General features: G+C 38.2%; 2 protein-coding genes across 3 annotated transcripts; both read left to right on the top strand.

Moving 5' to 3' along the window:
* Nucleotides 1–703: 703 nt before the first annotated feature.
* penka (proenkephalin a) lies at nt 704–6,734 on the top strand. Its single transcript, XM_087811157.1, has 3 exons — nt 704–940; nt 1,119–1,262; nt 5,974–6,734. Exons 2-3 carry the CDS (start codon nt 1,122–1,124, stop codon nt 6,568–6,570), a joined length of 738 nt encoding a protein of 245 aa, XP_087667283.1. The 5' UTR covers nt 704–940; nt 1,119–1,121; the 3' UTR covers nt 6,571–6,734.
* A 2,468-nt stretch (nt 6,735–9,202) lies between these two features.
* sdr16c5a (short chain dehydrogenase/reductase family 16C, member 5a) lies at nt 9,203–21,695 on the top strand. Of its 2 annotated transcripts, none has more exons than XM_087811628.1 (7): nt 9,203–9,335; nt 10,032–10,371; nt 11,801–11,932; nt 12,102–12,201; nt 12,994–13,138; nt 13,866–13,991; nt 19,474–21,695. In XM_087811628.1, exons 2-7 carry the CDS (start codon nt 10,051–10,053, stop codon nt 19,568–19,570), a joined length of 921 nt encoding a protein of 306 aa, XP_087667754.1. In that variant the 5' UTR covers nt 9,203–9,335; nt 10,032–10,050; the 3' UTR covers nt 19,571–21,695. The 2 variants fall into 2 exon arrangements, with proteins under 2 accessions (XP_087667754.1, XP_087667753.1); XM_087811627.1 differs by having other exon boundaries at nt 9,235–9,384.
* The last annotated feature ends 1,652 nt before the right edge of the window (nt 21,696–23,347 follow it).

Below are 23,347 nucleotides of genomic sequence, written 5' to 3'. Positions count from 1 at the left end.
CGTCTCCTGCTTTGCCTGGGATTCTTTCACCCAGAAAATCTGTAATAGGTTTTGAAAGCTTCCCCCTGTAACCCGCCTCGGAACAAGAGGGATGAATTAAGAAACATATATATTAATCTCTGTTACGTAAAAATGTTTTGATTTACTTAATTACTAACTATAGGGGGTCTGTTATTTCTAATAGAAGCTTTGTGTGTGTAAATCGGTATTTACCCTCAAACGCCTCTGTTAACTTCAACTGCCTCGAAAATCACCCTCCATCAAAGACAACTTTTAATTATCTTTACTGTTGCATTTTAATCTGTACTCTTTCCTTATGTGCTGTAAAGGGCGACTGTTGTTATTGTTGTTATTATTATTATTATTATTATTATTATTATTATTATTATTATCATTTTCATTGAATACACAGTAATTCAAAATCAGACACCAAATACATATATTGAGACATCCATGAGAAAACCGGGGCAAAAAAAGTAATCGGAAGGAAATCACCACCCGAATTGAATGGATCACTGTCCTCTGCTTATATTGTAAAGTACAATTTAAAAACCACTTAAATTGTGTTGACGTCCACGAATACATCACCAGTTATTTTCTCTCACCCGGTGCGCTGATGACGTAAACACAAACTACTTAAAGCACGGTGCGGGGGGAAGAGGTTCAACACTTCGAGGCTCCACTACGACTTGACCAGCTCAGTACCGGTCCAGGGCATCGTGTCTCTGTGGGTATCATAGGCGTGGGAGTGAGCCACGGAGAAATAGTGTGCGTGTGTGTGCGTGTGAGTGAAGGGGGACCTGCTCGTTCTCTGATTGGCTGAGCGCTCCCTACTCTACCCACCGCGCTCATATTAAAGCAGACGCACTGGTGGTCCAGGAGGCTCGTACGAGTGAGAAAAACCCACGGAAGGATCAACGCTACTGCACAAAAGATAGAGGTGAAGAAGAAAAGAGATAAACTTCTCACTTTTACAACACCTAGAAGGATTCTATTTCATCTATTTTACTACCTATTTTAACTATTAAATTGGTTAAAAGTACTTCAGATTAAAAGAAGTCGCACATTTTGTATTTAAATACTTAACTTTTTTCTCATTTTCTGTTCCATCTCTACAGCCCATGGCCGCCATACACGGCAGCTGCGTGTGGATGATGCTGCTGAGCGCGTGCGTGTCGCTGGTTGCTGGGAGCGACTGTGGGAAGGAATGCGCACTGTGCGTGTACCATCTGCTGGGACAGGACTCCAGACTCTCCGCCTTGGTAAGATCACTTTTAATTGTTAGTTCTTGACTTTTGTTGTCACATCTGATGGTTTAACAGACTGCACCAACAATAAAACTGCCGACAAGCTACATTATATCATAAATGTATTTAATTTTCTTCGATAAAATATCTATTATACTTATTATACTTCTTTACCATTGACTTTCCTGCAGGTGTTCTGGTTTTCAAAAACAAACATCATTATAGATAACTTGTAATATGTCTACAGGTCATGTTATGGCACATAAAAATTGTATTTTAGGGAACAAAATCGGGAATTTAAATATAACATAAAATGATTTTATGACTTTATTAATTCGTATATTTCTAAATACTATATACTTGGCAATAAAATAGCATCATGGAATATAGCACATGTGTGGAATATAAGTCCCCGGGGGAGGAAAAAACTGGTCTGTGATGTCATCTTATGGTTGTCTCAAAATTAACGTACATTAAAGCTCATGTTGTAGTATTTATAAAATGTGATATAAATAGGATTCGGAACAGAGATAATGGAATTGTCAACAATTATATAGAGACTTCCAATAAGAGTTAAACTGATGTAGAAAGAAAGGATTTTTCCGTCTTAGAAATTCAATGTAAATCTTTTAAAATTTAAAAAGTAATGCAAAAAGATTCAAAATGAAATAATTTATGTAAAAAATAATTCTTTGAAAAAGACTGTTGTTGTGGAAGTAAATTAATATATATTATATACATTCTTAACACAATTTTACAGTATCAAAACCAGACCAGAAAAAAACGTTTATTTTTATGCACCTATATCATTGCAGTTTTTTTTACATTAAATAGTTTACAATGAATATTTTTACATTGATTTTAGACTTAATTTCTTTCTTTCATGTTTTTTTTTTTACAATTCAATATATTGATTCTGTAAAAACTTGTTACAAATTCACTGGTGGGAGTGTTTGGTGAAGGAGGACAAACACATAGATAATTAAGATATATTGAGTATTTAAAGAATACAAAGAAAATATCCCGATCTGAATCATACTTCCTGTTACAGACAACTTAGTAAATATGCATTTGTTTGGCCCCTTAAAAGATTTATTTGACACCTCTGGAGTAAAGCTTCCACCTACCTTCGTAACAGCTTGAATCAATAACTGTAATAAATAACACACTCTATTCTTTCAAGAAACGTTTTTACATTGACTGTTCAATATCTCCCAGTTATTTCGTTTTGTTCACGTCCTGTCAAAGCCAGTTAAGGCCCCTGCCGCTCTCAACCTTCTCAGGCCTCGGGGTGCCAATATTCAATTTTCCTGTCCATTAATTCTCTCTTCATCAGCCTGCAGCTCTAAAAGCTCAGCAAGATCGCTCTGCTGTGGCACCCAACAGGATTTTCTGACAATTCCAATAAATGAAATCCAATGTCACATATGAGGTTGGGAGCGGATTGTGCTGTTGGATCTCCCATCACTCACTAACCTTTGAGGTCACGTTAAGTGAATGGATAAGTGGCCTGCAGTTGGAATATTGTGTTAGTGGGGGAGGGATGAGTTGCGAGTGATGGTCTACAGTGTGTCTTCTTGTATGTCAACAGCAGATTGATGTGGTCCCCTTTAAGTAGAATTTAATGAACAGCTTTCAATGAGAAATGATCTGGGTTTCAGAAGCAGACGGACAAGTCTCCAGGAGTAGATTTGAGCCGGAGAGGGGGTCTCCAGTGGCTTTAAGCTCGGTGATCTCTTTACTCCACGTAACACTCAGTAGGGATAGAGGAACGTGTACTCCAGTGACACCTACTGCTCACACAGTCCTCGCCTCCATTTACTAAAAAAAAATTTAAAAAATTGAATACTAAAATTATTTAGTATTTGATGGTTTGAATATGTTTAAAAACATCAGACAATCATAAATTTAAATATATATTTATTTTAATGTAACTTTTTAAACAAAATCAAATCTTAATTAAATAAGAAAACTTTATTTTTATTTTAAAATACTGTATATATTTATAACAAAATATAAAAAATACAAAGACATTAGAATTAGAATTTATAACCCTGAATTTTTACAGCATTAAAATTGGAATTTAAAAACCAAATTTCAAGAAAATATTTTTTTTTACTGACTATTTTTTTTTCAATGTAAAAATAAATCAGAGTAAAATTCATTGTGTAAAAAGAATCAATTACAATTTTTAATTTAAATGTATTATTTTATAAAAAAAAAAGTCTGTGTTAGCATCTAGTCAACCAAGGGAAATAAAAGTTAATGTATTTGAATCTGAATTTCTAACACAAGTGTGTCTAAATAACTTTTAGATACTTTTATTATCACTTCTGTTGATGTTTCAGGCTTTTAACATTTAATTGTTTACACTTGAATATTTTTTTAACATTGTTTCATTTTTTAAAGATTGAAATAAAGTCACCAAAAAAATAGCAGCACTGCAAATTTGAGTGGTGGTCAGTAGATTTGTGCCAGAGGTATTCATGACTCAACACCTTATCCTGGCACAAAATGGATTCCCGGCACAAAACCACGCCATCTATAGGCGATGATTGGAAATTCTTTTTATAAACTACACGCTCCATTTTAAAACAGTAATACAACGTGTATCTTGGGCCAAATTGTTTATTGTGTCGCTGAATAGACCCATTAACTCTGTTGCTATTGTTAAAAAGTTCAACCCACCTCTAGTTATAGTTACTAGTCAACCTAATCTGATCCAATATGGCATTATTTTCCTCTGCACCGTCTGCTATCTGCAGGGTTTTTGGAAGATCTATAAGAAGGTGTTCAAAAGACTGGGCAGAATTGAGAGACATTTCAGCTTCAAACATTAAATATATAAACCTTATCTCCCTCAATAATCAGTGGAAACGTTGTTATTTCGTCTTATAGAGATGGATCGACACATTTCTTCCATTGAAAAATAAAGGTTATATTCTGTATGCACACAAACTTGACTTTGTTGTGGAATAATTACAATAATTTTAACACTTAATAACATATTAATTTATAAATCTGGCAACTGTGCTAAATACAGTTCATTGTGTGCTGTTGTTTGTTTAGCCTTAGCTGTTTAGATATATACAATTCTGAATTAATAAATGGTACAAACTCTTTAAAATCATGTAGGAAATGTAGGATTATGTACCGGAGACTCTCCTGTGACTCGTGATAGTAGAAAATCTGCATAGACATAACTCGTGTTATAAGCTGTGTGTGTGAGACTGTGTCAGTACGTGGTACGCAGCACCATGTAGTGTGTCATTGGTGTGTATTTTGGGGGGTTAGGATGAGCAGAGATTTCTGTTTCAGCTGTCTCGCTTCAGTTACTGACCATCAGAGACGAGTCCGCTACTTTAAGTATATTTAATGAACAGTATCAAGTAATACTAGTTATAGCTCAGATGTTTAATCATCTCATCTTAACTGTGATTTGTGTGTGTCTACTTGTGTTTGTGTGTGGACAGAAGAACAGAACCAACACCCATGTGGTGGAGTCGTTGAGTAAAACGAAGTAATCCTCTGTGCAGCCAGAAAACAGATTTGAAAGATTAGAGGAGTAGACGGGGTCGGAGAATGATAATGATGAGGAGAAAGGGAAAAAGGGTGATAACACTCTTTCACACTGAAAAAAGAAAAATGCTGCCATTCCATTAGAACACATTCAACAAATAGTGGATTTTGATCTCCCGCTGAGAGACTGCTTGGCTGCCCCCCCTACACTCTCACTGTGTCTTGGTGCAATGTTGGACAAGAAAGAATGATTCACTCTGATTATGACATGAATGTGAACTCATGGAGTCTCTGGAAACAATCACACATGCTTAAGATATAATAATAATAGTAAAGATTGATGGTCTTCCACTCCAGTAAATATGATCATTTAAAACTTATATTATTTACATTAAGAGCTTTTCAAAACACAATTCCTGTGAACACAGGTTGCCCCAAACATTCCATTTCCCGCGATGCTGAGACTTAATTTCCAAGATGGTAAACTGGCGATTCCAAAAAATCATAAGAATCTGTTTAGTGCTGATTGTTCTGCATTATTTCATTTTGATCCCTTCTTGCATTTCTTTTTTGTTTATGTTTATATTTTCATATGTTATCATATTGAGTGTGTGCATGGTTGTCTCTCTTTTCGTGCCCTGCGACAGACTGGTGTCCTGTCCAGGGTGTCCCCCTGCCTCTTGCCCTATGATACTGGGATAGGCTCCAGTCTTCCCACGACCCTTTTAAGGGATAAAGCGGTAGAAAATAAATGAATGAATATCTCTTTGTTTTTCATACAACTATGCAATAGCATGCAATATACCATGGACTTTACTGTCTTAAGGGTGATTTGTTTTGGAATAAGATGGTATTTTCTCAGAAGTAACATAAGCATGCTTTTAGTCAAGTTTACTAAAAATGTAAACCAGTGGGACATTTTTTTTTTATATAAAGGTCGGTCCATGAAAAATAATGCCCACTTTAAACTGGTCCACGGTGCAAAAAAGGTTGTGGACTCCTGATGTAACGGAATAAAAATGAACATAATTAATATGAATATAAGAGAAAATGTCAATTTAGACAACATTTCAATGTGACTTAAGGTTTGAACCTGACCATGGTTTAGTTTGAATTGACTTTCACAGTCCACCCATGAAACCGTGATGCTTTTATTATGTGAACACTGCTCTGAAATTGACATACCTGCTAAACCTTTCTCTTTCAGTCATGCTCACTTGAGTGTGATGGTGGGCTGGACAGCCAGAAGCTCCGCCTTTGTAAGGAAATCCTAATGGGGGATGAGGACACCTATCCTCTCAGTGAAGACCCACTTCAGCAGCACGGAGAGGAAGCGACCAGCAGTGTTAAAGCCAAAGGTCAAGACTCCACGTTGGAAGATCACCAGCTCACCAAAAAGTACGGAGGCTTCATGAAACGTTACGGCGGCTTCATGGCACGACGTTCCTCTCAAGGAGGGTCACCCGAAAGTGCTGGAAACCAGGAAGAAGAGGAGAATATTCGTCTGGAAATCCTAAAGATTCTCAACGCCGCAACAGAGCGTAGCAATGAGGGAGGGGGTCCGTCAGGTGAGGCAGTGAAGAGATACGGGGGGTTCATGCGTCGGGCAGATGGTAACGTAGCACAAAGTGATTTGCTGGAGGCAGTGTTGGGAAGGGGGCTTAAAAAGAGGTATGGAGGCTTCATGAGGCGTGTAGGGAGGCCAGAGTGGCTCGTGGACAACAGTAAGAACGGAGGGGTCTTTAAACGGGCTTGGGAGGACGGCAGCGAGCTACAGAAGAGATACGGTGGCTTCATGGACTAGAACGCTATGGTGATGACTCCCCACAGGCCCGGTTGACCCGACTAGCTCAGCTTCAACTCTTCACCCTGTAGTTAAAACTTGTTTAATTCAATTACTGATTACGTCACATCATCTGTACAAAGTGCTGGTCCCTTGATGATTAAAACATGCTGTTCAGATAATCACACTGATTTTGGCTGACAATTTTTCATTATGTTCATGATTTTATTTATTAAAACAACATGTTGATGGATGTGTTTCGTCACTTTGCAGTGGTTGGGATGCTCGTTGTAAACATGAATAAGTCATGGTGCATGAGGGGGTTTAGGGCTTTAAAAGGCCTGCACATAATATTCCAACATTATATTTGGGTTCTACAGAAACACAATACTTTTGTATCACATGTCATGATTAGAGCAGCAAAATGTCAAAATAGAAGTTAGTGTGACAAAATCAACTTATTCCTGAAAAAGAAATATATCGAAAGATTTTGATCCAACCCAGCCATTAGAATAGTATTAACCAGAGATTTTATTTTCTATATATAAATATTATAATCTAAGTTCTCCCTCGTCTGAAATCCCGACGAACAAGAGGTTACGAGATGAAGCCCTTTACGATGTGATGTTCGACCCTGTTCATCCTCCAGCCAGCTGTAATCCTGCCCCGCTTTGTTTATACAACGAGTCTACCATGTTATACCCAACACAGCAGAGAGGACGTGGTTATGGTAAAGAAGATTTCATCTACAGAAACACGAAGCGTCATCAGTGGCATTAAGTGGCAGTAAGCATATTTTGCATTGTTTTAAGAAACACTTAAATCAACAAATTAGTTGCCCTTTAATTTACAACAAACATATTGATTTCATAGGATAAGGGAAGATAACAGAAATCATCCTTTACAGAAAAAAACTGTAATTTAGAAAATTAACTCACACCATAATTCATGAAGGCTGTTAACTAGCAAAAAGCTCAGCCATGATGCCGGAAAAGATGGCACCCCATGGAAATCCTTTTCAAGATGGTTGCCCCAGCAGTGGGTCGTAGCTATGTTAACAAAAACAAAAACCAACCTCGCACTGAACCGGATTGGACAAAAGCCTTGTTTTTTGACTGTCTATGTGGGTTCCACACAGAACTTGTCCCTAGAAAATTAAATGGTACTTCAGGGCCATTAATGAAAATGCATCCAATGAATACAGAAGAAAGGAGAGGCAACAAAAATACAAAATACAAAAGGCAACCGACACAGTATCCTTGTGAAGAAGCAACCTTTGCCATTGTCTTACTGTCTTCTTGCATGTTGAGCACAACCCTCATGTTAATGATTCTGATTCATTTACCCTTGTGTTATCTCTGGGTCAAGGACAACACAAGGGATACCAAAAACACATTTGTTTTCGAGCCACCTGGTCATCCGGGCCCACAGATAACACAAGGGTTAATACAGTAACATACTGTCTACTCTGACACTAGCAGGACATTGGCCCTGACTTTCAACCCAAAGGAAAGGTGCCTTTTATCCCCCCCTCGTCAGAAAAAGTGGAGGGACCTCACCCTCGCTTTTGTCTGGTGAGAGCCCTCTAGGGCTTCACTGTTGGTAACCTTTGCCACAGAAATAAGAACACACCTGATAATAAAAGAACTAACGTAAGAGCACAACAAATCCTCTCTGATAACAACTAGATGAAAACGTTTACATGTTTACATTTTCCTGTAAAAGCCTCGATTTGTCTGTAGTTGTGTGGTTTGTTTACACACCTGGCAGCTGAAAGAAACAGCCAGGAGCTTTATTCAAATACACAGTACATCCACCATGACAATCTCTGTTTAGTTGAGTATTTGTTAAGACCATAAAGCCCAACTTCCCAGAATTATTTTTAAGATTTTTTCAATAATTACAACAAGGCTAAAAAGTTTATTTTAAGGATGTATTATGAGGCACAACAAGAATGTAATTACAAAGCTGTGGAAACAGACAAGCAAAGGTATTGCTCAAACCATTTCACAAGTTACATAATCAACTGGTTCAAGATAATCTGTTTGTGTTGCCACAGGGCAGGCAAATAATACAGGCGACAACTGTGAAAAATGTGAAAATTAAACAGGAAATAACTGAAAACATCAGTCAGAACTTGATCCTAAAATAATCAAGGCGGCAGAATGAATAGTTATATGCTGTTGAGGCAAAGAGGAAGTCACTTACTCTGGCTATTCTCAAAACGAAAATAATATGACTCATAATATTTTCTACCAAGTTCCCCTTATATACTTTCATGGTGACTGCCCTGTTGTTTAATATAATTGATTTAATTATTTTTTTTAAGTTTGGGTTTTAGTTCAGGAGTTGAAGTAAGTAAAGACAACTTTAACTTAATGTTGTCTAAAACAAGAGATATTGGAAGCTTAAAATATATTTTTAGTTTATTTAAAATAAAATCAAAAACTAGTTTGACGTGTTTGCGTCGGCAAAGTTCTTCAAATGAGCTATTTTAATTAAGCCTAAAAAGTGGAGGGAGAATGAGGAAAACTTATATATGTAATACAATAATAACAGTTCTATGATTACTAATTACACTCGGACACACGCTTGGCACTCCATCTCCCACAATGCTTTGCGCGAGCCAGTCGCTTCATGGTTTGTTTTCCACGTGACGGACATCCTGCTCGTTCTCACCGCGGGCCATGTTTGCAGAGTAATAACCTTTCACAGCTCCTCACGCAACCGGCTAAAGACCAGTAGCCTGCTCCCAGACAGAGCCCAGTTTATCTCTGGAACCAACGGTAGGTTCCGAGTCTGCTCCTAGCATCACCACATTGGATCGTCAAGACGGTCACCGTGAAAACATATCATTGAAAGTGTGTGTTCGTGCGAAGGTCTGGGGTGTGAGCGGAGATACGATATCAGTAGAGATGTTGGCTTTTTAGCAACCTGTCTTAAACCCCCTGCAGTAGCTATAAGAGACGATATAGGCGACTGAACTGAAATCTCGTTTTCGAGCATCATAAATGCCAACACAATATCCACCTTTAACCGTGATGTAATGATTGTGTAATACACAACCATCCACTACTTTACGTGTGATGAATGATGTATAGAGTTTGTTGGTATGCTATATATATAATTGAAAATGAATGGCTGCCTTAATTTAAATGTAAGTGTTAATAATTGTTTTATTATAGATTTATGATCAGAAACTTGTATTGCCATTGTTGTAAATACAACATGGGATTTTTTTTTGTTGTATTTTTGTATCATAAATGAATAAATCAAAATAACAAACAATAGAAAAAAAGTTTTGGAGTTTCACCTCAAAAAACCTCTTGTCGACTGTGTTTCTTTAACCTTCACCCTAATTTCAGATAAGTTATGGGTCACACTGTGCCATGCAGAGTCAAGAGTCCAGTTTAATATTTAAACGCGGCTGCCTTGCTATTTAACCAAGTGGTTTCCTTCCTCTTGTCGCCACTCTTTTGCAGACGTCAAGCCATCGGCAAAATGAATTTCATCCTGGACACATTGAGGGTCCTCCTTCTTTCCCTTTGGTACAACTTGGAGTCGTTCATCTACTGCTTTGTACCCATGAGGAAGAAAAATGTGGCAGGAGAGATAGTCCTCATCACTGGTGCCGGTAGTGGAATCGGCCGACTTATGGCTCAGGAGTTTGCTGCCCTCGGTACTGTCTTAGTACTGTGGGATATCAACCAGGAGGGAATGAAGGAGACCGCCAGGCTAGCCAAGCAAAGTGGAGCCAGCAGAGTTCACTACTATCTGTGCGACTGTAGTGACAAAAATACGGTGTACAGTGTGGCTGACCAGGTACACAATTCAATATTCATGCATGTTTTTGTCTCTCTCTTGTCTTTCTTAATTCATTGTTTACACATGTCCACACTGTGGGACGCATACAGATTTAGATTATTTTATCAGGTCTGCTGCTCTCTCATGTATAACACTAGCTGAAGTACCCATGAGTGGATAACCAAGCTGACTCAAGTGCCCTCAATAGACATAGGTTTCAAGAGTTTTTATTGTCATTATGCAGTATTAAGAATGCACAATAATGAAATTTTGTTAAGGATTACAGCATTAAAACAGTACAAAAACACAAATGCAGAGTATAAAACATAATGAGTATATAATATCTGTTGTAATTCAGCTTTATTTTCTTACTTAATGTGTAACACGGTCAAGTTAGTAGCAATAAAGCTATTGCAGCGTTTATCATGCAAAGAGCGAGTTGCAAAATCGATCAAACAGTTGAATTAGAAATATAGTGGTGTTTTTAGAAAATATGTTAGAGATGTTTTCTTTGAGGGTGAAATACACGTTTACATTTATCTTGAGCCAAAATGTAGAGCCTTCTCTTAAACTTTTAAATGTTGTTTTATACATGGAAAAATCAAATATGATGAAATTGATGGGTCTGTCTGGTTCAAGTCTAAAAGTTTTGAACCCCTAACACCCAAAAGAGCAATCTTTTAAACGTCTATGTGGTAACAACAGGATATTGCAATTAGGTGACCATTGATGTATGTGTTTGAACCCGTTGGTGATGATACCATTTACAACTTTTTGTCCATTAATACAATTTATTTAAACCATATTTTACCAATAATTTCATATCAATGTTTATTTACACCATATGTAAAATAAAACCATTATATATGATCATATATATGATAAATGTTTCCTCTTATTTAAGCAGCATCAGATAAGATTGAATATATGTGTTTCTGACCTCCTATACTGTTAAAAACGTTTGTATACTTGCCGATTTTTCTCAAAACCAAAGGCTCTCCATGACGCAACTTGCATCTGCTTTTGTTTACTAAACATTTAAGCTTTGTCCGGTCCTTTCTGGTTTTCTCTTCCTTGGAGCTTCAGGTCATTCTCTCGTTAGTTCAGCCATGATGGAAACAAAAGTTCTCTGAGTTGTCAAGTAGAGAGAAACATTAAAGAATAGCTACAAATAATAATAATAATCAAAGTAATAACCAGAAAATACTTTTTGTTTGTGCTTTTTATGATAATGGGTTCAAGATCACTCTTAATCTGTGTCACCCACTGACTTGGCTGATAAGAGGCTTCTTATCTCTGTGAACTTTGTTCTGTGACAGCAACTTTGTGTCACAGGAGTTACCCAGATGAATTACCTGTCACCTTCATCGCTTGCTTATTAAAATGTCAATTAAAAGTATCAGCGTTAAAAGTATCAGCGTCTAAATCTGTCACATCTCCAATTTAGGTTAAACGGGAGGTGGGAGACGTCAGCATCTTGGTGAATAACGCTGGCATTGTGACGGGGAAGAAGTTCATGGATTCTCCAGATTCACTGATCGAGAAGACCGTTGAGGTCAACACCATGGCTCACTTCTGGGTGAGTCACACACTAACATGCTCAGGGTGCGGTTCACTACAGGTTGATTTTGGATAATGATGCCCACTTTTACAAAATGTTTTAAAATATGCCATATCTCCTGATCAGTTTTGTGGCTGTGATGCTCAAATACAATAAATAACAAATTTGTTTTAATCTCTTTCTTTAGACCTACAAGGCCTTCCTTCCAGCCATGATTGCCAATAACCATGGCCACTTGGTCAGTATTGCTAGTTCTGCTGGACTTGTTGGAGTCAATGGACTAGCAGGTATACACAGATACATGTTTTAAAAAAAATTAAACTCTAGAAATGACCTGTCAAAGGGGATATTACTTGTCTTTCTGATCTTCTGACCACAACAATGAACTCTGAAAAACAGCCCTAACTAATTTTATTTTTACATTTTCGAGCACTCTCCTGGTTTAGTAAAAATAAGGTTTCACCATCTAATATCCATTGGTTGCAGAGTATGGGGCAGTAGAGGAGGAAACTTTAACTGCTTCCTTCTCAGGTTACAACTGTGTGTTTGGCCTTCAAATGATGACTCAAATGATTTGTGTTGCCATTAGCTGCAGCCACAACAGCGCAACAGACCTTACTCTCCTCTCCACTTGTATACATTTCAGACTGTGAGGGATATATAGCGGAAAAGTTTTACGATGATTATGATGTCTTCATGATCGTGAGAGGCCATATTCAAATCTGTTCTTGGAATGAGTTTGGATAATTACCAGCTATGCAAACTGCTCTTAAAATAGTTGCCCGGGGATGGTTTAGGTTTATTTACTCCATGTGTGATAGAAGAGAATCATCAAGTAGACACACAAACACCAGTGACCAATTAGAAGGTTGTCTTCTGCATTTGTTTAATTTGTAATACTAAGAAAAAAGTCCTGGGCTTTTACTGTGTATGTCTTTCAGTCATTAGTGGAGGTCTTAATAATTCTGTTTCACATTGACCTTAAATCTATCTTGATGTTGTAGATAGTGTTTAACGATCCACTGTGTTAAAATAATTAGCTTACACCTTAACTTGTCTTTTTCTCTGACCCCATTTAGATTATTGTGCCAGTAAGTTTGCCGCAGTGGGTTTCGCCGAATCTGTGAGTCTGGAACTTTTGGCAACTGGCAAAGATGGTATCAAGACCACCATCGTCTGCCCGTATTTCATCAACACAGGAATGTTTGACGGGTGTCAAACCAAGTAGGTTCATTTCCTTCTGATATTACTGTCAAAGCGTCAGATACTCTTTTAAGGAACTAGGGTGTGTCTAGAAAAGCTATGTCTTGGCATCCAAATATATTAAAGGTTACATTAAATGTCAGAAAAAAACTTGCATATCTAGGGATTTCCATTCAATGATAAGTCACCCACTTACACACAGATAAGTTCCGGATCAGTAAGAAAAGTGTTTGCTCAGGGACGCAAAGACACAAATGGATCAAAATTGCAACCTTTTGTTCACAAACCACCCCCCCCATTTGAGCTACTTCACCTCACACATAGTTCACCAGCTCCTGGGACTTGACTTCCTGATGTCTATGCTGTTATAGACGTTAGACCCGGACACTGATTTGACAAGTGATGTTGTCTCTTGTCTTTGTTTCGTGCCTTCCTTCTTTCTGCCACGTTCATCCCCCTGAAGCCAAAACAGCACCTGGTGTGTCACGATCTGCTCTTCAGACTTTCAAACCGACATCTTAAGACCTTGAACTGACAATAGACATTTTATTTTTACACCTTTAGTAGCCTCTGTCGGCTTTCAAGTAACCCGAGGCTCGTTAAACTACCTTTGGCATAGCCTGACAGTTCCTGAACAGAAAAAGAAAAATCTTTCTGCAGAAATCTTCTTTCTACTATGGTTCACTAAAATAATTTGTCTTCTTTAAGTTTTGCATTTTCTGACTTTCCCTATCTGCATCATGATCAGGTGGCCTCGAACGCTCCCCATTTTGGATCCAGACTATGTTGCCAAGAAGATCGTAAATGCCGTCCTGACTGACCAGGTGTTCCTATTGATGCCGAGGAGCATCTACCTTATTGTTGCCCTAAAAAAGTAAGTATTTACCTTCCCTGCTTTGACAATAACATGTACGTTTTTATTCGAGGTGGTAGTTGAAATGCTCTCCGGAATCATATAGAGCCCTTTGTGCAAGGAGCTGTCCACCAAACTCAATTCAGAGCTGACCGCCACGAACTCCAAGAATTTGATCGAAAGAAATTGAAATAATGTTATTGAAAGATCGCAGAGGTCAAGCAATAACCACAACAATAAGTATTAAATGAGATTCTAAAAACTAGGAAATGCAATGATTTGGTGAACTTGAGATAATGGAGGGATTTGCAGCAGAGCGAAACCTGATTGGTTCCCCTTGTTTATAGAAACTCATCATTAAAATATTCACATCGTACTGGACATGCTGTTAAGGTAGAAGGACCCGGGGCTTTCAATTTCCGCTGCCTGCCATTTTCTACAGGCCAATTGATTTTTTTTCTGAGAAGGGAAAAAACATCCATCATCTATCGGCAACTGAGTGCTTTGGTTCAAAGCAATCATGCCTTACCCTGAAGATTAAACAAGTCACATATTTTTCACCACACTCGGACGCTTATAAGTACCTGGAAAAGTAATCGTCACAGATCGCTCTGATGGCAAAGGAGCAGGTAACAGGAAAACCATTGGCGTCTTTTATATTTATGAGCTGTTGTGGGTTTAAAGACTGAGCAGCTCTTCTGCTGGTTATAAACCGATAGACCAGGTCAATAGATGTTTAACTGTCAACCATCATTTTCATTTATTTTATTTATGTTGTTTATTTAATTCTTTTTGGTCTCCCTCATTTAACGGTCACTACAATATAAGGATGCTTTCTTTATATGTACATAAGCAGTTTGAATAATATCAAAAGGGGATTTGGGGTTCTCACCAGCTAAGCTGAGCATAGGTGACCCTCATGCTCCAAGTCGCTTCCACTACATTGCCAACCAGCAAGTGAAGTCTTCTCTGTAGTATTGTCGATGATGATTTATTTAAGTTAATTTAAAACATATATAATATAAAGAGTGGTTCATGTGCACAGCTTAGAGTTCCAGGCATGATTTTTCTCTCCGAAGTTCTCCTTATTTCAACAACTGTTCTATGAATAAGTGGTGATGAACAAATTGCCTAGTTAAGTGGATTTTCATTGGAATGATGTAAAGGCAAGCTGTAGAGCTGCAGCAAAGTCTGTGGTTCTGTTGTGTTGTCAGCAGTCTTGACAGCCCGAGGACAGCATTTATTGGTGTATTGTTCTCTATTGATCGCCAGGGACAATGCGTTGACAGCTTTGCAGCTTTGAGTTTCAACTTGGCACAATTAAACTTTTTTTTAACAAATGTCTATAAAACATTAGATACTAGAGCGCAGAGAAAAGTGACATCTTCCCTGATTGATGTCTTTAAACTTGAGAACACACATTTGTAATTTCACACAACATGTTCATTTAAGTGACACACTCTTGACTGTCCATCAGTTCATAATATCCTTTTTTGAAGGCATATAATGTTATGTAGGAATGTGTATGAATGTTGATTTAAAAATTCTTTCTTTGAATGTGACTGGTAGTACATATACGCCACTCTTGCTGTGGCAACAAACAGCATGTGAGTTTGTTTATAAGACAAAATAAAGGCTCTTGTTGAGTCAGTTTCTGTTTTTATATTCTAATGAATTCAAAAAGTCTGTCAGTACTACATATGAAAACACATGTTTTCGTCCAGGAAAAGTTATGTAGTGAAGACCATCACCAAAATAATGCTGCCGGGATTTTCCACAGTGCTTCTTTTACAATTATTCTCCAAACCTAAAATCTAAGTATGGCCACAACCAATTGACCTAAATTAAACAATGATGACACACAGTGATGTAGGCAGCTTTCAAAAACACAAAACACTTAACCTCAAGCTTTTTCAATCATCCGCTTTATTTTTATGATGTCAATCTGTGCTGTAAAACTCAAATTGCACTTCACTCAAAAAAGCCAGTTCTTTCTATGCTGATTGTTTTTCCACCTTTTTTTTTAGCTTTGTAGTGTGAAGCTTGTCTATTGTTCTAATGTTCTTTAGTGGATATAAACCACCTACTGCCTCAGTCCTCACACACTACAATAAAGCATGGAATTAAATCCAACTTTTATATGAGGTGTGCATATCGAAGAAAAATGTACAAAAATGGACATTGAGTTCAGAAATAACCTTGTTTATCTTTTTTTTAATCTACTATGTTTCCAAATTGTCCTTTTTTTATCCATCAACATGATTCTAGTCCATCAAAAAACTGCAGACTGGGAGTTATGGGGTAATAAAGCACTTTATAACCAACAGCAGTTGATAAAAACTACTGTACAAGAAGATTTAAAAATGGACAGTGAGGAGGCCTCTCGGACACTCATGGGCAGGTTGGTCCAGCAACAGAGAAAGCTCTGTGACCTCCGGGTTTCCTCTCGGACCTCGGCACTACTAGGAGCAGCTGATCAGCCGACCTGAGGCAGCATGCAGAAGCATGATGGTTGAGCAGCCCCGAGAGGTACAACAGGGCGAGGTCATTTAAATATTTAAAAACAGAATTTTAAAATGCACAGGCAGCCAGTGGAGGGAGGCTAGGGCAGGAGTTATGTGCTCCCTCTTACGTGTTTCAGTTAAAAGCCAAGCAGCGGCATTTTGGACTAACTGGAGACGTGCGAGGGACGACTGGCCAACTCCAAAATTAAGTGCGTTACAGTAATCCAGCCGGGTTGTGATGAAGGCATGGATTACTGTTTCAAAGTGCTGTCCTGCAAGATGGTGCTTATGGTGCTTTTTGCCTGTCCAATTTAAAATCACTGTCCATCTTAAAACCCAAGTTACGTATTGAAGGCTTAATATATTGAGCTAAAGGTACCATGGGGTCTAAACACCATTGCTTCTGTTTTCCTTTCATGAAAAATTAAAAAAGTTAATGGCAATCCAGGCTTTAGTGTCTTCGAGACACAGCAGGAGAGGTTGGAGCGTGAATGCATGGTTTTTCTTGAGTGGCGCATATATTTGTGTCATAAGCATAGCAGTGGAAGAAAATACTATGACTTCGAAGGATGGAACCCAAAGGTAATAAATACAACGAAAACATCAGGGGCCCTAGAATTGATCCCATGTGACAATTGAGCCGAACAGGACTCAGCAGAACCTATGCGCACACACATAATTCTACCGGTTATATAAGACCTGAATCACTCCAGTGCACTGCCACCAATATCCACTGTGTCCTGTAGATGTGCAATTAAAATATTGTGGTCCAAAGTATAAAAAGCAGCTATCAGGTCCAGCAACACAAGAATGACATTTTTACCAGCTTCATTTGCCACGAGGATATCATTAAAAACCTTTAATAAGGCAGATTCCCTGCTGTGCTAAGTTTCAAAACCTGTTTAAAAGACTTCCATGACACCATGGTCAATTGGTACAAGGTGCTTTAGCAGCTTTTTCTAGTAGCTTAGACAAAAAGGGCAGCTTCGAAATGGGCTTGAAATTTGCCAATATCGTCTTATCCAGACCAGGTTTATTTAGCAGATGTTGAATTACCGCATTCTTGAAGTTCTATGGGACAACTCCAGAACACAGACTGCTGTTAATGATGGCCAACACCGACTGCGCTATGCTTGGAAAGACTTGTTTAAAAAAGGGAGGAGGTACAGCATCACTTAAAAACTCCATAGTCACAGGTTCGAAATTCTTTAGCAAAACCAGGCTAGGATAAGGAGCAGGGGGAGGTGGCAGAGTCAGGTGGCAAGATAAGAGCCCTGGTGGAGATGACCTTGTCAATAAAAAAAGTGCAGGAAGCTGTTACGTGTTTCTGGGGAAGCTTCTTAGTCATCAGTCTATTGTTTTAAATTAACACAAGGATTGTGGCGATGAGCCTCCACAATCTCTGCCAAATGTTCCCTTTTGAGTCCTTTACCATGGATTGGTATCTATACCAGTCATTTTAAAGTCTGGAAAGTAACCTGCAGCTGGTCCTTCTTCCACCTCCGCTCAGCCCGTTGACACGCTTGTCGGGCTGCACGCGTCCGGTCGTTAATCCAGGACACAGGTTTGGCCTTTGGCTGCACAGTTAGAGTCACATCATTCAGTATGTCCTGGCAGGACGTGTGGAACCAGGGGTTTAACCGAATTAAAAGAGTCAATAAGGCTTAATAAGTCCTTCACCATTGGCTTATCCGGGCAACACACATGGACATTAAAATCACCAACAATAAGAACATGGTCGTTATCAGGCATAATATCCGCCAGCAGATCCGAGATGTCGTTTAAAGAACATTTGTTATATTTGGGGGGGCCGGTAAATAACAGCATGAAACAGTGTTCGAATTACATGCTGTTCTTGGCTTTAAAATAAAGATAGTTCATCAAAATACTTAAAACCAAAGATTATACAGTAAGTGCCATCTAGTGAGATCTGAAATTGAGAATAATGCTTGTGGAAGCTTCATCCACCCATCACTACACAACATATCTATCCAATGCTATGTAGATGAAACACAGATTTATCTACCATTTTACATAATTCAAGTTATTGCTGCTTATAATGTCACCAATTGTACGGTTCAAAATGTTCATAAATATTAATAATATACTGTATGTCCTTATTTTTTTTTTGGTTTCTTTGTTTGTTGGTTGTCAGCTGATTTATAAGGAATCCATTTAGTCCTTCTCCCTGTTTAGAAATCTAGAGGTCACAAGCTAACCATCTTTTCAGAGTTACTTGATCTACTTATTTTTTTACTCAGGGTAATCATTTGCACCACATACACATTTTTATATACTCAACTCTCGCATAATTTTGCTCATTGAATGGATGTACTGTAGCCAACTGATCGGAGACTGAATGGTACGTTTGTTCTTTGAGCAGCTTAATAGCGTGAGGAACTCACTCATGGTTATAGTTGTCCACAAAAGCGGACAAATAGTAATTTAGTCTGTGTAATGGCATAATTTGAAGATAATGGCATTAAACTCACAGATAATCTTGCATCAACAGTCACAAAGTACAGCTAACAGGCTCATTGAAGGAAGAAAAACAATTCGATATTTCTGTTCTTCCGCAATAAAACGACTGCCGTGGCTATTCATGGTTGGTTTCCATTGAAACATTGCTGTGGTGCGTGACCCGCCTGTCTGTATTGACGTGTGACCCCGCCCCTTTCTGAAGAATATTCCCAGAAGGCTGCCGTTTCAATTAACAGGAGAAAATAATGATAATTCTTGACTTAGGAGGGCACTGAACCAAACTTTATGGCTTTTGCTACAAGCTATTAGCCATGTTTGGCAACAGTCTAAATGGATGACCGATGCTCATGCTGTCATAAAGTAACCGTTAATATAGAACATCATCTTGGTTTTGTTTAAAAAATTGTGCATTTACTGAAACTGTTAAGGACAAGAAGTGAAGGTTGAAATAAAATAAACATAACTATTCAATGTATTTTGGCTGTTGTTACATGATTATTTCTTCTTCTACTTTTCAGCATCCTCCCACTAAAGCAAGCCGTCATGCTAGGTGAGTACATGGGAGCCTTCAACCTCATGGACACATTCAGGGGTCACTCGAAGAAACTGAATTGAGGAGAGGAGTGGGAGCCACAATTACCTGACAGTATGAAAGCACAGTGAAGGAAAACAAGTGCTCTTTGGTCCCAATTGTGCCTGTGTGCTAATATGTAATTGCCTTATAATCATGTTTACAAGCAACTTAGATTCTGCATGTTCTTGTCTTAGTGTAATCCAGATGTGTGTGTTCCTTTCATTTCAATTTGTAGAGGTTGATGATGAAAACATTGGAGAACTTGCAAAGGGTTATTCCAAAGTTTTTCACTGTACATCTATCCTTCTTCCATGTCGTTGTATTTTTCTTGTTGTTGTTTTTGGGAGCATTACCATGTTTGCACTTACACTGATCAGCCATGAAATTTAATCCACAGTCTAACACTGTTCTTGTCCTCTTGAAACAACAAGAACCAGAAAAGAATTAAGACATCGCTGCCAAGAAGCTCAATTCACATGGGCTTATAAAGGCATACAACAGTATCAATAAAACAACACTCATGACAAGAGTTTGGCTCATGGCAAGAACTAAGGTCCCTTACCAGGACACAAAACTGAAAGTGTAGTGTCTTCATTTTGCAAGGCATTTTCTTTGTAGCTGGAAGAATTGAAATTGAAATTCTAAGACGGTGAACAATATCGACATTTTTTAACTCAGAAGTCACATAAAAATCTATTCTTTTTGTGTGTGTATTGTAGTCCTAGCTGCTTCCAGGTCGAATGACACATGCAGCGGTTTAAAGCCATTGACAAACCCTCCCTGTATCCAGATATGATCTGGGCCAATCACTATGGCTGATCAGTGTAAATACGAAACCTCCGATGTTAAACACGTCTGTGTACATTTCTGGCACCGCAGCACATTATATATAAACAAAAGTGCCTTGTTTTTATTTTTTAAGTTAAGGGATTGTTTGATGTCACCCACTGTTGAAGGTGTCGGGTCCAACATTTCACCACTTACCTTAACTACTCGTTTTTGTCTGGCGGTTTGTAAAGGCACTTTAGGGTGGTGTTAAAGCCCATGGTCCAAGTCCACCGCCATTCTAAATCTGAGTCACAGTACGTACGAAGGAAAACGCTTTTGATATAATAGTGCCTCAAAAGACAATGTCTGTCTAAATATGCACCTGAACCAGACACTTGAATGCTTTGATTGTATTTTACTTATTTTATCGCCACACCAACTCAGAATGAAGAAATTGTGTTTCACTATATGCCATTTTAGAAGAACTCTGATGGGGAAACAATACTGTGTTGAAGTCATTTTACAGTGTGAATGTGTAATCTTTCATATTTAGGCCCCTTTCACATCAACAGATCTGCAAATCTTAATTTCAGAATTGACAAAGCATTTTATTTTTTTCAATTTTGAAACCATGTGTCAAAAAACTTAAGACACGCGAAGATTTGTTTTTCTTGTCCAGGGTTTTGGCATTTCACACCGACACGTCTGATCCTCAGCTAGTGCTGCCTTCGACAGTGTAGCTGTGGGGAGCAAGCTGCCCCCTCACATTGGCTCAGCGCCATCCGAACAGACAACAGATGTCCGATAAATGTAGGACTGAACACATTTGAAAATTAACATTGAACATGCAGCGCGAAACGAACTAGTTTGCAGATGAAGGTCCGATACATTTTGTTCTTTACAAACATATATCATATAAGCAACTTTTACCTCTTCATAATGTAATGTGTTACCTTTAGAAGTTGAAACAGATATATACATATATTAAGTCCCTTTTTATCTATTTGTCGTTGTTGTGTTTTGTTGACCTTGGTCACCTAGCTAATGGAAATCTGAAGACAAATAAAAACAACAAGACAAAAAGCAGCTGAGTGAGCAGTAAGAAGTCGTTTATGTTGCACTAACAGTTCATGTAGGTTCTCGCTGATGCTAGTTGTTTCCATCTCTGTGAAGTTCTCCTCCCCATCATTGAAGAGTCAAAAGCATTTCGTTGCTATTAAGCTTCTTGTTTCCTTTTGATAGACCCTCAACAACATTCACCACTGTAGGCTATTCTCTGTGTATCGTCGGTTTGATGATCATGGTATGTCCGACTGTAGCGCTGTGTTATAACTTTCTGACATTGTAATACAGGTCATGCACTGTTGAAGTATCTGATTAATAAAAATTATAGCATGATTCCTTTCTTCAATGGTTCAGCTTGAATATCGCTTTTTATCTGAATTATACCTTAATTTTATCATACTCTTCATTTTCCACCGCTTATCCATCCCAGAGGCCAATAAGCTGAGAGTATCAAAACATGCATCATCTTACAGTACCAATGCAATAACTATGTATGATCAAAACATAATAATGTGAGGATTTTTCTGAAGCAAAAACTGAGAAGTGACAAAGGCAGTGAAAATCTGATTCATTTGTTGCTTGTTAGCAAGTGTTCCTTTGTACTTGAAATTATTTGTTGTTCATTTTCTCTGTAAGTAAACAGGTTGAAGTGGTAATTTACCAAGCCGAAACATTCAACTCAAGATTATTAGTATATGTAATGTCATTTTTTTTATTTGTTAGAAATTATGTAAAAAATTATACAAAAAAGGATCCTTCAGGAACTGGTGTCAGTAGCAGTATCATAAAATCCAGCCTTGATGATACATAGCCTGACATCTCTGATTCTCAGATAGACCTATTAAACCAGCGTCCCCTCACTCACGAACAAAACTCCAAGATTTTCCACTTTTGGATTCCACACATGGAAATGGAAAATCAATTTTTTTTCTTCAGAGCACAATGACCTTGATTTATCCGGTCTTCATCCAAACTGCTAAACATTTGGTAGCAAACTGATCGAGTGAATGTTGTGAGTCACCACCCGATGAAGGACCACATCAGTCTGCAAAGAGCAATGACGAAATCAGGCAAGTAATGAAATAGAATAGAAATAGAAATAGAAAATGTTTATTCATCCCCAGAGGGGAAACACACTTTTACAACAGCACAGTTGAAAAAAAGTGCAAGGAAAAAATAAATAATAAAAGAGATAAAAATAAAATTAAAATAAAACGATCTTAAAAATATACAGATTATTTACAATATTAGACATTTAACACTATTAACAAAATAAAATAGAATAAAATAAAAATAAAATAAAATAAAAAATAAAATAAAATAAAAACACACGAGAAGAAAAACACACTACGGATTAGCATCAGGATATTTAGAGTAGAGAGTTAAATATCCTGACACCAGTTGGGATGAAGGACCTTCTATAACGCTCCGTCCTGCACTGGGGGTGCCTGAGCCTGCCACTGAAGGAGCTGGCCAGCTCCTCCACGGTCAGGTGCAGTGGGTGAAGAGCGTTGTCCCTGATGGAGGATAGTCTGGAGAGTGTCCTCCTCTCTCCCACCTCCTCCACCGAGTCCAGCGAGCGGCCCAGGACAGAGCCGGCCCTCGTGACCAGCCTGTTCAGTCTCTTCCTGTGTATGTAATGGTCTTATGAAGCGTCACGAAGCACTGTCTCTCCGCCTCTACCGTGTATGTAAGAGTGTAGAGACTCATTCTATTAGGTACGAAGCTCGTAAACCCCTTTTCAAAGATTCTCCAGTCAGAAGGAAATGTGAACGAGCCCCTGTGGAGATAACTAAGCAAATGAAGTCAAGCAGAGACACTGTGAAGCAGCAGGAACATGTTTAAACGTTGGCTCAGAGAAATGTGTTGATTGGAATTCAAATCTGGACACTAAGCAGTAGTAGTGAGAAGAATCAAAGACGTGCAGAGGTTCACATTTCCAGCTAATTTGAGCAACAGAGTCTGGTTTTGATCCCCAATGACCC

This window comes from Callionymus lyra, chromosome 16, assembly GCF_982586985.1.
Source record: "Callionymus lyra chromosome 16, fCalLyr1.hap1.1, whole genome shotgun sequence".
NCBI classification, from domain to species: Eukaryota; Metazoa; Chordata; class Actinopteri; order Syngnathiformes; family Callionymidae; genus Callionymus; species Callionymus lyra.
This window is presented reverse-complemented; position numbering and strand designations above follow the sequence as displayed.

Bases quoted from the DNA above. Each gene is read 5' to 3' on its own strand.
- penka (XM_087811157.1), top strand. From the start codon at position 1,122: ATGGCCGCCATACACGGCAGCTGCGTGTGGATGATGCTGCTGAGCGCG. The intron at 1,263-5,973 runs GTAAGATCACTT...TTTCTCTTTCAG, and splicing joins ACTCCAGACTCTCCGCCTTG to TCATGCTCACTTGAGTGTGA.
- sdr16c5a (XM_087811628.1), top strand. From the start codon at position 10,051: ATGAATTTCATCCTGGACACATTGAGGGTCCTCCTTCTTTCCCTTTGG. The intron at 10,372-11,800 runs GTACACAATTCA...TCTCCAATTTAG, and splicing joins TGTACAGTGTGGCTGACCAG to GTTAAACGGGAGGTGGGAGA. The intron at 11,933-12,101 runs GTGAGTCACACA...CTCTTTCTTTAG, and splicing joins ACACCATGGCTCACTTCTGG to ACCTACAAGGCCTTCCTTCC.